Raw genomic sequence first — 16,964 nt, 5'->3', positions numbered from 1 at the left:
TACCGATCAAACCTGATCCTCGTTCATTTGTGACCTGGTTAGTCTGTTACTCCAGAAAGGGCAGATGACAATTTTTGAGTTCTTGCTCAAGAAAAGCCTGCTAGCTGCCATGTCAATATTTCGTTGGGAAACTGAAGCTTGAGAGCCCATTCTTTGGTTGCTGATGTATCACACCTTTCAGAAGGCAACTGACCAAATTTCTAACTCTGACTCAAAAATACTTATATAAAACTACAGTCTTTAGATTTATCTGCCCTTTCCTTGATTTATTTTTTTCCTTCAGTGGCATATGATACTCAAAAAAAGATGTTTGCTTGACAAAGCAAAAGTAATCAGTCACAGTGCGAATAAAATAACCCATTTTATTATAAAAAGCTGAAGGCTGATCAGTGAACTGGTGTTCTAACTAGATGTTAGCAAGGTAAACATGATTATCTGAAACATTCATCCAAACTGCTAAAAATCTTCATGCCCAGAGCAGCCTCCTTTGGACAGACTTTTCAGTTAGTGAAGTTTTATTCTTAAATTACACATCCCTGGTCCTCATTCATTTTTGCAGGTCCCATGGCATCCCATGTGACCATGGCAGGGGTAACTCTGCAAACTCAGTCCTGAATTTTATTTGCAAATAGGGCTCCAGAATTGTGAATTGGGCTCTAGAGATGAGCGACATATTTTGTCACAAAGGAAGAGGAGAAAGCTCCTTCAGTATCTTGATAAAGACAATAAATTCAAGGGTTCAGTTACCTATCCTACTATGATCTCTTGCCTTCATCTTGAGCTGTGCTACAGGAGTGAAAGTTCATTCCTCCCATCCTTTCTTGTGTAGTTACACAGACTCTTGTCATGAGTAATCCGCTGTGTTTTGTTATGTACGTGAGGTAACTTCTCAACAGGGCCTTGGTCTCCACTTTGCAGGCATTCTGTGTTCCTCTGCTGAGCCTCTCTGTGCGTGTCTAACAGTAATAAAAGCACAGATGCCTAGTACCCAAATGTCCTGGGTCAAGTAAATCAAGTGAAGTCATTTGCCCTAGAATTCGGTTTGCTTATCCATTTGCCAGAAAAAGCAGAACATACAGGCATACAGTAATCTCATTTTTTTGTTATGTATTGTTCTACATTTATATCATTGCTAACTTTTAAAATGCAAGCCAGCTTTTAGAAATATATTCAAGGCAATTGTGTGACTGTCCAGTGGACTTTTCTTCAATCTTTTGGTTCTGTCCCTATGCTGCTCATTATATTTGCCTGAAAGCGTTTTACCAGCGAGTATTTTGGCACAACTAAATGCTTCTCTTACCCTCTCAGAGTCTTCCAGAGTAATGTGAAGGTATCAGATGTTGGCCCTGGATTGCGAAAATACTTGACTCTGTAGCAATCTATTTGGTATTTGTGAGGTTGAACTCAGTGCTTAAGTTTCATGAAAATTCCCGTTTATCACAAACACTAAATTCTACTTATAAAGAAAGAGAAGGAGATTTCTATTTGAGACTTTGCTCTTAAGTTTGGACTGCAACATTTAGAATTTATGAAGCTGAAGGAAGTGATGGCAGTGGAAACATTAATTCTGTCTTGCCAGCTCTGAAAACACCTCATGCTGGTAACAACAGATATGGGCTCTTCAGCCTGAAGTCTCTTTAAAGGGCTTGTCAGAGGCACAAGTTTTCTCCCAGTAGGTAACAGCACACGATGATCTGTCTGATGGCAGTGTCCTGTTGTATTACCTCCCTGCCTTGTTATGCTGGTGATTTATTCTCACATATATATTTTTCTGCTGAATGATGTCTTTAAAGTAGTAGATGGAGCTGTTGCTGTGTTGTCACCTGTGAACCCTGCTGAGCTGTGCCTTTCCTTCCCGCAGGGAGGACAGTGCTGTCTACCTGTCCGGCCTGGGAACTGTGGGGCTGGAGCTCTACGAGCAGGTGCCAAAGCTGGACGCGGTGATTTTCCCTGCGGGAGGACACTGTGGATTGCTGGCAGGGTCGGCTGCTGCGCTCAAACACCTCAACCCACACATTTCTGTCATTGTAAGTTTCCTTTCACTTACAAAGTGTTGCATTTTGGCAGCTTTTGCCACAGCTGTTTTCAGAAGGCGTGAGTGTCTGGTGGTTCACCGGCAGACACTGCGTACGCTGGGGACAGGGACTATCTGATCCCATGGCCTTGATGTCTGAGAGCCTGTGGCTGCTTGGCTGGGTTAAGAAAAAATGTGGTAAGACCCTTTCAAAGCAAAAGAGATCTAATGCTGTGTTTTGAAATAATTTATTTCAGGAAAAGTTTGGCCCTAAAGAAGCCACAGGACAAGTTTAGTGATAGCACAGTTATTATGCAAATTGAAATGTATTGTTGATTTAAAGAGGAAACTCTGGGTAGCTTTTTTGGTGTCCACTTTGATAGTGACTTGTGTTATAACTGGATCAATAAAAATTGGCTACACTTGTCTTCCCCAGGGAGTTGAATCTGAAAACTTCCCTGTATTGCAACAGTCCTTAAAGGCTGGCCACCCAATTGAAGACCAAGCTTGCAGTAATCATCACTTTTATGGAGGTAAGAAAACACATTATTCTTTTGGAGGTAAAATAAAGGTTATAATTTATTTCCCCAACTGTATTATTTTCTCACCAATTCAGTTAAAAATATTTTAAAGGAAGTCTCTTCGGAGTCAGAATTCAATTCAAGCTGTAAGAGCAACTTCTGCCACATTTTCCCCACAAGCACCCTGGGGTAGAACACTATTTCTGGTGCATGTGAAATGTTCAGGTGAATACTTAAAAACAGCAGAGTATTTAACTGACCATTCTCACAAACAGTAAAGTCAGAGGGAAAGCTCTTGTGTAAAAGACTAATTTGTGAAAAGGCAGGAAAATGCAGTGCTTAAATATTTAGACTCACAAAATTGTTCACAGGACAACAGTGTTTATAAACAACACAGTTGTTTGCACATCATTTGCTCATAAAGCTCGGCTGTTAAGCAGTTTAAGAATGTCCTGTTTACCTGATGTTCAAATCTCTGGAAGCTTTGAGTTAAATGGCAGATTTATAAACAAACAACTACTTAACTCTCTTGGTAAGCTCTGCCTTTCTCTGTACTCCTTTGCTGACTGTCCTGCTGTAGCTGACGAACTTGGTGCCACGTTTGGTTCTTCTCTCCTGCAAGCCTCATTGAACAGTGAAAAGTGCTGGGCTGCAGGATCACTCTCACAGTGCAACTGTGCCAGTGAAGAATCATCACGTTCTTAAAGGGGTCCAAAATTGCAAAAATCTTTGTAAGAGGTTTGGTCTTTTGTTACCAAGCACATTTTTGTCATATAAAAAAAAAATCAGCAATGTAAGATCATATAACAGCAGTGTACTGCTGTTTAGGGCACAAAACAGTCAGGACTTTCAAAAGTACTGAACTTGTCTAAAGCAGCCAGCTTCATATTTTTGTCTTTTGAAATCTGCAGATGTGAGTGGACTTTGCTTTGGCAGCAATTCTTTGCAGCTGACTGGGAAACTTGTGGATAAAGTTGTTGCTGTGAGGTAGGTGAAGAAAAGCAGTGAAATGAATAATACTGGACAAACATTGTTGTATATGAAAAATGTCCTGTACCAGCAGGGTATGATGGTTCCTCATGTACCATGGTGAGCAGGTTGGCAGGAGCTGCCATCGTGCACCGTCTGTGAGAGCACAGTGCTGGTGGAGTGCCTTTCCTTCCAAGAGGGGCACTGAAGATACTGAACCCAATCCCATATATCATAGAATCATAGAATATCTCAAGTTGGAAGCTACCCACAAAAGATCATTGAGTCCAACTCCCTGCTCCTCGCAGAACTACCTAAAAATACATCATATGACTCAGAGTGTCATCCAGACTGACCCCTACGGCCAAACCTTCACCTGCTGCTAGTATCTGGTCATGCTCTGGGTGTAAAACTTGTAATTGTTGTGTTCTATGACACTTGAAGGCGGCCCCTGACAAAACTCCCAAATCTTCACAGAAAGGCCGAGTTGTCAGAATATACTTATCACTAGGAATCAGCTAGCACAATGGTTCCACTAAAAATGCCATCCTGTCATTCAGTTAATAACAAGATGAACATTCATCCCCAGCAGCACAGCTTCCTGTAGCACCACCTTGGAGTCATTGTACCTGGAAGGAATCCAGTTATACATAAATGTATCGTCTTCTGCTTTTGGTAGTTATTTTGTTTTATTTTGACACAACCCTTTTGCCTTCAGGGAGGAGGATGTCCTTGTTTCGATGCTGAGATTGCTGGAGTATGAGCGAGCCACAGTTGATGCAGAAGGGGCCATTGGGCTCGCAGCGCTGGTTGCAGGGAAGCTGCCGGAGTTGAAGGGTAAAAGGTATGGCAGCTGTTGCAAACAGGGAACTGGGGCAAAGGCATAGGGTTGAGTGCCTTGGTCGTGGGAAACGGAGATAAGCTACTTGTTTTATGAGTGACAAGACAGTTCCTGCTCCTGAACTAGCAATGTGCTTGTCTGTGGTGTCTACTTCTGACCTGTGAGTGGTCTCTTCAGCCTGAAGACCATGTTGAATAAGACAAATGTCAGCCTGGAGACCTGACAAATCTTGTCATTTTCCTGTATTCTCAAATGGTTGAGGGAAAGGCAGTTACACACAGCTCCATGAGGCATGGTAACATCTGCCAGAAGAGCATCCAGCTCTTGTCAGTTTCTGGCCTTCTCTCATTGCACTTCTGGAAATCAGCCCTGTCTGTGGTGGGGCAGGAGCTAGGCTGTCTTCTGCAGTCACTCAGTGACACCTGCCTCCCAGCCCTGAGAACTCCTGCCCAAATAGTCAGTGGGATTATCCTTGTGCTTAGCATTAAACGTGTGGGTAAGTGCCTCCTTGCATCTGGGCTTCAGTACTCAGGAATTAAGTGGACTGAGCCTTGGTTTAGGACATAGTCCAGAATGTATTTAAACACACATGCACTCAAGACAAAATAAGATTTCCAATGCACAGCATTGTACCCCGAAATACTGCTGAAGCAATTCTTCAGAAGAGGCTGACAGAGTACACACAGAGCAGCCACACTTTTCAATTCAGTACAGCTAAAATAAAAGGGAAAATGCAAAGGTTTGGGTTTAAAGAGGCTGGGTTTGACTCTGCAGAGAGAGATTACTGTGGACTAACCATGTGGATCTACACTGGCTCTGCAGTTTTCACTTGCTCTTCACTCCTGCACTCATTTTGTGGGATTGAGATGGATTTAATTAATGGTTACAGAAAGCCTTGAACATACATGTTGTCTAACCATTAAGAGGCTAAGACTCAGAACTTCTAGGTAAAAATGATGCCAGATTTTAACAATTTGAAACAGACCTAGAATTCTCCAGCTAATTATCTCTAGCAAAACTAAAATGTCCAGGAAATGCAAAATAAAAACCAAGTTTCAAGACCAACTAATGCAGCCGGCATCGAGGCTCCCACTGCCTACCCACAATTGATAACGAGAGCCGTGAGCCCCTCTGACATGCAACATATATTTATTGAAGTGTGATCCTAGCAGATATTAAGCTGATATTGAATACAGTGTCTGTGATTTAAGGTTCCTTTGTGCAGACAAGTGCTAATCAAAACTCCTATTTTTCTCTCCTTATTTTCAGAGTGGCAATTGTTATATGCAGTGGAAACATAGAGTTACATTTGCTACAACAGTGCATAGCTCGTGCCCTGACCCTCGATAACAGAGTGTGCAGATTTTCCCTTGTGCTTCCTGACTGCCCAGGAGACATTTCAAAGCTACTGGAGATTTTGGCTCGGGAAGAAGCAAGGTAAGTCAGACTAATAGTAGGTTAATATAATCACAGAATAGCACAAAGGTTATTAGAGATTTGGACATGTTTCCAAATGTTCTCTGAAGGCAAGTCTGTAAGTAAGTAATTAATCAAAGGGTTGTTTGTTTGTTTGTTTGTTTGTTTGTTTTTGTTATATTTCAGAAAAACTTTCATTTACTTCCTTTTTGTTCCAATGTGAAAGTACCTTTGCAGCATAGAATAAGTGTCTAACACAGAAAGCAACACAGATAGCTACTGTTCACACATAGAAACTATTTTACAATGACAAAGGATTGTTGGTGATCTCTAATTTATCCCTTATTTGATCTAGAGTTTTGGATATCAAGCAAGAACGCACATTTGTGACATCTGGGCTCTTCATGGTTAAGGTAAGATGAAATGCAATTCCATTTTCTCTCCTAAATCACAAAATTGTATGGGTTGGAAAAGATCATGGAGTCCAACTGTTAAACTAGCACTGCCAAATCCACCACTAAACCACGTCCCTAAGCACCATATCTATACACATCTTTTAAATACTTCCAGGGATGGTGAATCAACCACTTCCCTGGGTGGCCTGTTCCAATGCCTGACAACCCTCTCTGTGATGATTTTTTTTTTTTCTAATATCCAATCTGAACCTTCCTTGGTGCAACTGGAGGCCATTTTCTCTCATCCTATCACTTGCTACTTGGGAGAAGAGACCAACACCCTCCATGCTACAACCATGATAAGACAGTGATAAGGTCTCCCCTCAGCCTCCTTTTCTCCAGGCTGGACAGCCGCAGTTCTCTCAACCTCTCCTCATCAGACTTGGGCTCCAGACCCCTCACCAGCTTTGTCACCTCCTCTTCACTCTCTCCAGCACCTCAATGTCTTTCTTATAATGAGGGGCCCAAAACTGAACACAGGATTCGAGGTGGAGCCTCACCAGTGCCAAGTACAGGGAGACGATATCTTCTCTGTTTCTGCTGGCCACACTACATTCTTGGTGCATGCCAGGATGCTATTGGCTTTTTTGGCCACCCAGGCACACTACTGGTTCATGTTCAGCCAGCTGTTGATCGACACCCCCAGGTCCTTTTCTGCTGAGCAGCTTTCCAACCACTCCTCCCCAGGCCTCTGCAGTTCATTCTGTTTCCGTGTATCTCTGTATGACTATGTTGAGGAAGTCCAAAAGAATGTGCACAGTGATTTGGGAAGCAGCATGACAGATAATTTCTTCTGTGTTAAACAGCATCTTGCCTCACCAAACACTTCTCAGGCATACAAATTATCCAGGACCTGTTTTACCTGCTATTGTCACACTGTGGGTGAAATACTCCAGCTATTGCAACCCTTCTTTACATGTGTGGTGGTGTGCTGGGGGTGGTGAGCAAGCTGCAGCATCCATCCAGAACTTGAAGAGCCAGCTGTGTAGGCTGGCTGTAATTATCTGAGATCAATTTGTATTAAAGCAATGTGGAGAACACCCTTACTCTTAAGGAATCCTCGTGTTTAACTAGGGCCTCAGTTTTGTACCTCATCCACACAGAGCACAGAGCAAAATCATCATTCATTTGTTGAGTATTTGATACAGTAACAGTGAGGAAGTGTTATCGGTTAGTGGCATCTCTTAAAATGATCATTTGCCTCGTGGCATCTCTCTTATTTCAACTGGTTTGGCAAAGGCGTGGTTCCACTGATTCATGCTACTGCTGTCCGAGTCAACCCGACTTAGCTTGTGAAATCACAGGTGGAAGTTAAATTAGGGTTCTTTGCTAAACAGGCTCATGACTGGAATTCAGTAATGCCATTGAGTAACCACGTTCTTCCATTTTGGCATTTAAATCTAATTTCCCACCTGGATGTAAAAACCTGCTCAGTATTTTCACTTGCGGATATAAAGAACAGGTTAGATTAAAGATGACTATAGCAAAGGACCACAATGAAGTTCAAAACTGTCTATCAGATCATGATATTATTGGTTTTCCCAAGTGTCCACGACTAGAACTACTTTATTCCACATTGTGCTGTAACTATAGGCCAGTTTACTGGTTTGGGTAACTTGAAAATAAGGTGACACTGCATGGGGTAGGCAAATCCTTCTGATTCAGTGACTAATTTAGCTATGAAAAATCTTTTTATTAATGCTTGATTTTACAAACCCTGTAATTCTAAAGTTTTCAATGTGATTTTTATGAAATAAGTATTATATATTTTTTTAAAAAATCAGTTCTATTGGTTTTTGATTGAGAATGTTAGAACAAGTTTCCAGTGCTCTTGCAGCCTCTCACAATGAGGCAATTTTATTAGAATCTGTAGTAAATACAGTCCCTGAATGATAAAGTGCCATGAGCAATTGTCTGACCTTCAAACACAGGGTATTTTCACAAACTATCCACTTCAAGAGTCTGACAGTATTGCACTACAAGAGGGTTGAAGGTACGAATTTGCATCCATGAATAATTTAATTGGATGTTCGATTTGCGTGATGGCTTTTAATCAGTCTGGGAGAGGCTATCGGATAATTAGATGTGAAGTACGAAGCAATGATCCAGATTTATAGAGCTTGGGGACTTTGGAGGCAGCTCTATCTGGAGACACCTACTGAATCATGAAGCTTTTCTCTGAAAACTAAAACAAGAGTGGTCAAAAAGAGTAGAATATTGATTTTATCTTTAAGCATCAAAATGAATTTTCTCTAAACAGATATAGAAAAATGTACATATTTTCATAGTAAAGCTAATATATGTGGGGGAGGTTTTGCTTTTCCTTTTTTGATGGTAAGAGCCAAAGCCCTGTGTCAGCAAAGAATTTTAAACATTTGCTACTAAAGCAGCCCTGCAAAGAACTTTGTATCATTTTAATCAGTGTAAATCACAGCACATTACATTAAGCATGCATTTAAATCTGGATCAAGAACCAAAATTATCATGTGTTGAACTGGTGGTAACAATAAGAAAGGCATTACAGCTATACGCACTCCAACCTAACTTCAGTACATACTTTTGACTGTGGATATAGATGACGTGTTTGACAGAACAGAGCAGTAACTGTAGTGGCTCATTTGAAACACTAAATCAGTCCTGTCAAGATTGTCATATCTGCATTTAATCATCCTTTTAGATTTACCCTTTCATTTCCAAAAGTGAAAAACTTGGCTTCTAGTCACTGCTTACCAGGAAGACAGACTAATTTTTTTCCCCTCTAGTGAAATGTCTTGCTGGGTTAGTGTTTATTCATCTGGTACACACTTGGAATGCTCTATGGAAGATCCTTGCTGATAGTCTGATTACAGGGAGTAGTAAGGACTTTGTAAAATGAAGCTTTATGTTCAAACTACACTTTTGGTAAAATAACTTTTGGAACATATTACTGGCAAAAATAAGAGATGTTTTTAATTAAAAAAAAATGGCTACATCAGATTAATCTGATTCTTAATGAAGTGCCTGGTGCAGTGGGATTGGCTGGTTACATTATTTGGGAGAATACAGGAGTTTATTTTGGATATTGCCTGCTCCTACCTTCAGTTTAGATTCTCTTTCCTGATGGCTCATACTGGGTTCCTGTCTTGCAGACGATTACACCCTAATTCACTCTTACCTGAGCAGTTAGGAAATGGCTTCCAAAGCCCCAGTATTGAAATAGGTAACTCTTAACAAATCATACAAATAACAAGTCTGGTAGGCTTCACATTTTACAGCTGTTGAAGCGGGTTAGATGACCAGGAATATCCAGACAGAAAAAAAAAAAATATCAGAACTAAGGAAAAAATCATCTAGTATCACCAGCTAACTGGATATAGTGACCTAAAGGATTACACGGGTCATGGGAGGATGCTACAACTTGCTTCTGTGAACTTTCCCTTTCTTACTCAGTAATATTCCTCAGATTCACTGTGAGACAATTTATCATGTAAATTGTTTCCATCTGTAAACCTCTTTACAACCATTTACATCCCTTTAATTTCATATTATTATTGACTCGGAGAGAAGTCAATGAGCAAAACCAATAAGCAACTTCACAAGGTAAGAGCAATCTTTGCTATGAAGACATGCAAGGTTCTGCTCTAGAACAGCAGCTTCCCTGCTTCATGCTTGTTGTGTATTTGGACTCAGGCAATGCAGCTGAAAAAAAATAAAATATCAAGTTTCTAGAAAACTCTTCTCCTCACCACTGAAAGTGCAGCATAAGCAGACTGGCAGGTACAGGAGGGTCCTGGAACCAAGCAGCAAAGGCCTGCAAGGTCTTGAGGTGCTCCAACAGCTTTGCAGAGAAGCAGCTGCGGTGACAGTTTTCCCTCTGGCCTCAGTCCTGTTTGAAGTTATGGAGCTATTTGGCCAGTTTCTTTCAAACCTCTTGGGAGCTTAACTCTGCTGTGGTGGTTTTAAATAACTTGGAAGAGACTAGTTGTAAAAAGAACATCCATCACATTACTTCTGCCTCTGACTCTGCAGCAAAATAATAATTCATAAATCAAATGTTGCTTTTTCTCTACAACAACATTACACATTGTCCCAGTGGTGCTGGGTTTCGTGACTCACTCTCTGTGGTGTGACACCTGTTTTTCTATACAGTTTTTTCACCTCAGGCCAGAACTAATTAAATTATTTTAGTCTGCTCTGTCAATTTGAATAAATGCCTTTGGGCTAATTTGCATTTTGTAAAAGGCTTGGAGGAAAGCATTTTGGATTAGAGTCCCCAGTTGCCAACATATTCCGTATTATTGTCCTATAAAGAGAATATAGAGGAGCATGCAGACGTACAGGTACAAGAAGGGTACTGTCATTCCTAAAGCATGTCCTGCATGACCTGGGCACTATTTCCATGCTCCAGTTCCCCATCTGCAAAATGGAGAAGTTTGGAGTGGGAAGTTTGACAATACACTTCTTCTGAGGCTCTCCAAAATCATTTGGTCATTTTCTTTAACAGCATCCCACAGCAGACTGACCTAGTACAGAACAGCCTGCCCCAGTTGCAGAAGTAAGAACTTAACTCCAGGGAAGCTAAGAGTAGACCTGTTGGGTTATTATCTGACTTAGGTAACACAACGGTAACTTGTTCGTGCTCATGGTCACTGACCTGAATGCGAGAGTATGCCAAAAGATAAGGGCTCAGGTTGCACAACCAAGATACAGTGCTGGCAGGTGTTGTGCTCTTTCTCAATATTGCATTGCACTGACCTTGGGGACTATCTGACAGCTGATCCCCAAACCGTAAACTGAAGTGCTGTTGCCAAACAATCTGTAATGTGCAGTAACCTACGCTGGGTGTTTACTGAATCACTCAGAAAATTGCCCAGTTGATGACTTCTCTTAATAGAAATGAAAAGACTTACTTTATTTACAGAAGTGAAACCAGGTACAGGAATAAAGTTTTCATTTCTAACTCCAGTGACTTTTTTTATGCAAACGAACCGATACTGTTGCAGAGAGTGGTGTATCATGAATATTAATTTATGTGAGTCCTCCAAGACCAACAGCTTAGAAGAAGATGAATATGGTTTCTAGGATTAAAGAAGTGTGACACAAAGATTCAATGGATGAGTCAGGGACATAAGGAATTGCACTAGCTGGTTACATCTATCTTTACATGGAGCATGGAAAATCACAAAATGCTCAAATCTTTGGAGCAATGCTACTCAGATTTCCTCTGCTCTCCAGCATTGGTTCAGCTTGTCCACTCAATATCTTTATTTGCACACACAATGCGCAGATATCAGGCATCAGAGAATTGAGAGGCACACCAAATTAATTTTTAATATCTAGGAAAAAAATGATCTGAAAGACTAAGTGCTCACATGTGAGATGCAGTTAAAAGGGAGCAAAGATACCCACCCACTTGCACACATTATTCAGCACAGAACTTTGCAAATTTCCTCCTTTTGTGAAGCTATAAACTTTTCTCTCTTTGAAATGGAATTAATTCCTATGAATATTTTAATTTATGCATCTGGATTTTTGGGTTACACAGAGTAATAACTTGTGATCCCTTTATCTTTTTTTTTCAGCTTTTGTCTTCTTTCCTCAGTTATTTCTAGTTATTAAAGCTCTCAAGACACCAATACTCAGTTAAGACTGTTCTGTCTTCCATTACTTGTAGGTCTGCTATTAAAAAACAATCCCAAAAGACTAACGAAACCCTTAGGCTGGAACCAATGTTTAGATTACCCACCACAGAGAGCAGAACTCTTAAGTGCAGTAAAAGGTCCACCAGGCTGGTTGTTTTAACAGCCTTACAGGACCAGATAATTTAAAAATTATCATTATTTTTTAATCTAGCAAGGATATAATATGCAGGAGAGAAATACATAAAATGTACTCTTTTCTTGTTGTTGTTTGTCGTTTTTTTTGATACACAGAAAGGTTTATTTTGCAAACATGGTTCTGCAGTCAATGAGAGCTCTGCTGGATCAAAAAGCCTATGTTTGGTACTAAGGGTTTATGGGTTTGGAACAAATCTAAAGTTTTTTCTAGTTGTCATGGGTTATCTTGTCCAGAGGAAAAGAAACATCAGGCAATAAGTTTTGTCATTTATTCTTAAATAAAACAATTTGGAGCAATTACTATTAGTTCTTCAGTAAGTATGCAGCCTCCTGCAGCTAGTAGTACTGAGGTGACTCTTTCTCCTAGATAAATATAATCCTCATGTACCTCCCCATGAATATGAGTGTTGCCCTGTTGGACATCCATGTACATCATACTTCCCAGGTGAAGCAAATAAGAGAGAGCAGTTCTGTGAAGGTAAAACTGCAATATAAATTGGCTTAATCTGAACAAGAAAGCAAATTCTTGCCTTCCTTGCTATTTAGATCTGTAGCTGCTCTGAAGAGCAGACTGATTCTCTGTTTGATCCTGCTGTGAGCAAACGTTCTCTATTTGATAAGCGTAGAAAATCAGGTAAACTTCTGGAGTTGTTTATTATTGCTGCTACTGCTGTTATTACTTTTATAATACAATACAGCATATTAATGGCCATATCATGTGTTAGATGCTGTGCATGCACAGAACAAAAAGACAGTATTTTCCCCAAGCTATTTACAAGCTCTCTGGCTACAATCTGCATGGCTTCAATCATTAGAAGAAAGAAAAGATCAGAGGAGGATACCTAGCTCCACAAACCAAAATGCTTTCCCGTGCTTGCTCCCAGGGCAGAGCAGCTGCCAGGCATTCAAAGCTGAGCCTGGCAAGTCCAGACTGGTTCCAAGTCCAGCAACTGATTTGCTCAGGACAAAACAGACGTGATTGCTTTGAAAGGGGAAAAAGGCTGGTTTGTTCTTTTTTTTTTTTTTTTTTTTTTTTTTTAACTACAGACTCCATGAGAGATGAGTGTGTGCTCTTGAGGATCTGACTGCAAAGCTTTAGGGATTTTATATTAACCAGGGAATGGATAACGAGTATTTGGTACTTGGATACCTAGATATCGTTCAGATGCTTTCCCCAATCTGTGTATTCTCTCCTCTTCCCTCATTATGAATTGTCTTCTGTGACTGTCCTTCTCTTGAGACTAAACCCCACTTTTTCAGAGGAGAAAGAAATTATCATCTAATTTGTGTTCCAAAGAACCAAACAAGAACAGGACTATGTTCAGGATAGGAGGTGAAGAATTACTGAAACTGATCAGAAGTGTGGATTATTTTGAGATGGATATTTAAGAAGTTATAACCAGTTTTCTAATTAAGTGAGCTCATGGCTGTTTAGAATAACCCAGAGTTAGAGTCTTATCCTCTCATTCAGCAGTTTTGCTAAAGCTTTATTGTTGTTTTAAGCTCATGCCCAGAAACATGAATTCCCAAAGTTCTTATTTAGAAATGTCCTCATAAACATATTTGAGTAGAAACAATTTTTTTTGTCTGTTGCTTTCTGTAAAGGATGTAGCTCTGACAGGAACATTACACTGGGCAAACATCTCTAGTAGTCCACCTTAAGGTTACCATGGCCAGGTTTTTCTCTGTTCTCTGTAGATTTGCCTGCTATAACAAACTCTCTGTTGTTGCACCATGACTCATCTTGGATCCTTTCCTCACTAGATTTCCATGTTTCTGTGAGGTCTTTTTTCCATGTGGCACTTCGAGCATCAGTGATAATTCCAGCTGGGTCAGCGGTGACAGAAATTACTTGTCTAAAATTGTGAAGTGTAATTTTCCTTCTGCACCTTCATGTTGGTGCCTCACCTTTGGTAGCGTCCAGATTTTAAAATGATGCAGTAGACATGTATGTAGGAAAGGGTTTAAAGAAGTTAAAAAAAATGACATTTAAGTTATTGTCTTCAGTGGCTGCATGGCAGGATTGCCAATATAATTCTGGAGGCAACTGAAGAATAAAAAGAAAAGTATGAAGATTAGGTTTGCCTGGGTTTAGTTTAATTTAGCAGCAGAACAACCATAACAGAAAACTAGAAGTGATGCAATGAGCAAACAAAAATTGAGAATAAAACAAGAAGGTATGTGAGTAGATGAAACCAGCCAGAACACTGCAGAAATGATAAAGAACTGGAGGATAATTCTGTGAGAGGGAGGGAAGGAGGAGAGTATAAAAAGCTTGATGGACAGAGGCACTGAAACAAACACTGCTCGGAAATATGGAAATGTGGTAAGGTAAGAGTCAGAGATGGGTGAAGTGCATCAGTGCCACGTACACACCTGAGGGAATGGAAAAGAGCAGCTGCTGGTGGATGACTTCAGAGAGGCTGGCAGCAGACAAGTATCTTGCCCAGGAGCCAGCAGGGATCAGCCTATCTTCTTTAAACTTTGAAGGCAATAAAGTAGGGCTGTTGGGAGGATTTGAGAGCAGGCAGAAAGGCTGGAGGAGCCCCAGATGTCTGTAATGTCAGTTTTCCCTGCCTAGATAGGGAGCATGCAGCCCAGAGTTTTTACATTGAACTGATCGTTTTGCTTTTATGAGTGTATTTTAGGATTGAGTTGGAAATGCCTCTGTCTGAGAGTGCTGCCATGCCATCAGGAATGTTCATAATTCTTTTCCCAGGTCACCTGCACTGTGGAGACCAGAGACAAGATCCACGCAGCCCAGCTGAGGAGCGCGCTGCTGGAACGGTACCCCACAGCTGCCTGGACCGAGCGGTGATGGGCGCTGCACCAGGGCAGGAGCCGAGGTCCTCTGACAAGTATTTTACAGAGCTCTAACCTTGACGCATTCAGAACAAATATTGTCTTTCAAAGCTGAACTGTTAGTGAATAGTTTCAGGATATTTATTTCCTGCTCAAAATGTAGGGAATGTCCTCGGGAACCATTAAACTCAAAACTTTAGCTTAGCTAAGGGAAACTTCATAGTCTCTGCCGGTGTTGGAATTCAATATTTCATTATCAGCTGGCTGCTTGGATTTCGGCTAGTATGTAGAATCCAATGGCATTCAATAAATAAACAGGGAGAAGGCATTTTTCTTCACATCTGAATATAGACCTCTCAAAGGCCTTCTGATTCTGATGCCCCTAATTAAAGCAAGGCAGCTCCTTCTGCTGGATTTTGCCATACTACTGGCATAGTGATTTTCCATTTCAAAGCCAGAAGCTCTCCATTTGCTGAATCTGCTTTGGGAGATACATACATGTGTGCGGCTGTGGGTTTGAACACACTTCTGTTCTGATATTTGCTATCATGTGAGGAAAAATTACGCTAAAAAAATGCAATTTGAACAAAACAAAACAAAACACCCTTGGAAGATAAAAGCCAATATTGTTTTACTTTTTTTTTTTTTTTTCTCTTTCCGAAGGCAAGATGATCCTATTTGTAAGGTGAAGTTCCAAAAGATGTTGCAGTAATTAAAAATAAAAAGTATTCTGAGTATAGGCAGACCTCATATGCAGAACAAAAAGGTAGTTGTTTCCTCTGCTTTTGGGAACTCAGTATGAAAAGTAGCACATAAAGCTGCTTGTGTTTCTTTGTAAAAAGGGGTCTCTCCACTCATGCAAATTTTGGAATTAATATTCCACTGATCATCTTAGTCTGCCTAAAACAGACTCTATCCATCTCACCTGACAGATTAAGTACACTGTTAAGAGTGAAATATATTTAAAGATCAGATGCTGGCAGAAGAGGCAGCCTAAGTCTGAGGCACATGGCTAATGCAATTAGCAAAGAACACATTGACCTAAATACCATTTTCATCACTAGAGGCAGAGACCAGCTAATAAGGTAACATAATGGGATGGCAAGAAATGGAAGAGAAATTCTGGCCCACTTCTAAGTGTGTGTCCAACAGTTGCCTTTCTACTTGGGCAACTTTATTTTCTAATCAGTGGGAACCACATTTAGCAAGTCTTCACAAAACTGGGGCAAGAGAGGTAGCAGACAGAACAACCGAAAACCAGTGCACTCAGAATCATTGCCTGATTTTGAAAATGTGTTCTGGGGAAAGAAGAAAAAAAAAATTATGTCTAGACTTTACTTAAAATGTCAAACATGTTATATGCAGTTTGGTTTTATTAAATATAAATTGTAAATCACTTTTCAATGGTTAACTCTTTACATGTGAGTATAATGATACCATAGTTGATTGCCATTCTATATTGCTTTTATGTCAGTCCATTGGCTCTAAAGGTAAGATGAAATAATTCCAAGGGGAAAAAAAAAAAGAACAAAAATGAATGTATGCAATTGGAAATAATACTAACCTTTTGCATTATGAAACATAATAGGACTATGGCATTTCAAAGATCTATTAATGTATTTTTAAATGTTTCATTTAAAGAAGTATTTTTATATAGAGTTCTTATGTATTTTGAAAAAAATAACTTTAATTATTATGTAAAAATTTCACAAATTCTTAAATCAACAAAATGTAAATCCAAGTATTGTATTTATTTGAAAATAATTAAAATTATGCTATACAACCTCAGCAATTAAAGATCTATCATTCTTTCATATAGTAATGGTAGCAGCTTTGCACTAAAAATACAGAGGGTTTTTTTTTCCCGTTTTCCTGTCATTTACATCAACAGGAAATCCGTGTTGTTCATGCAGGGCAAGCTCTGTGCTGCGGGGGAGGCGAGCGCGGCGGGGCAGGATGGCCGCTCGTGCCCTGCGCAGGGGTGGGAGCTGCCATGCGGTTCTGTGCCACACACAGGGCCAGGGCCAGACGCTGCCTGGCTGGTGCCCGGCTGTGTGCCGGGGCTGTGCCTGGGGCCCGGCTGCAGGTGTAGCCTGGCTGGGCTCGCATGGGTCAATGAAGTTTGTGGTA

General features: G+C 40.4%; 1 protein-coding gene across 5 annotated transcripts in view; it reads left to right on the top strand.

The window, feature by feature from the left end:
• The window catches only part of LOC102097055 (L-threonine ammonia-lyase), a 31,962-nt gene extending 15,340 nt beyond the window's left edge, over positions 1-16,622 (top strand). For all 5 annotated transcript variants that reach the window (XM_065067731.1, XM_065067730.1, XM_065067729.1 and 2 more), the window contains 7 exons: positions 1,862-2,027; positions 2,451-2,547; positions 3,447-3,522; positions 4,223-4,348; positions 5,615-5,782; positions 6,117-6,174; positions 14,752-16,622. In XM_065067731.1, the coding sequence (XP_064923803.1) occupies positions 1,862-2,027; positions 2,451-2,547; positions 3,447-3,522; positions 4,223-4,348; positions 5,615-5,782; positions 6,117-6,174; positions 14,752-14,850 (790 nt within the window). In that variant the 3' untranslated portion in view covers positions 14,851-16,622. The remainder of the gene's footprint in view (positions 1-1,861; positions 2,028-2,450; positions 2,548-3,446; positions 3,523-4,222; positions 4,349-5,614; positions 5,783-6,116; positions 6,175-14,751) is intronic.
• The last annotated feature ends 342 nt before the right edge of the window (positions 16,623-16,964 follow it).

The sequence above is a fragment of the Columba livia genome, chromosome 6 (assembly GCF_036013475.1).
Source record: "Columba livia isolate bColLiv1 breed racing homer chromosome 6, bColLiv1.pat.W.v2, whole genome shotgun sequence".
NCBI classification, from domain to species: domain Eukaryota; kingdom Metazoa; phylum Chordata; class Aves; order Columbiformes; family Columbidae; genus Columba; species Columba livia.
This window is presented reverse-complemented; position numbering and strand designations above follow the sequence as displayed.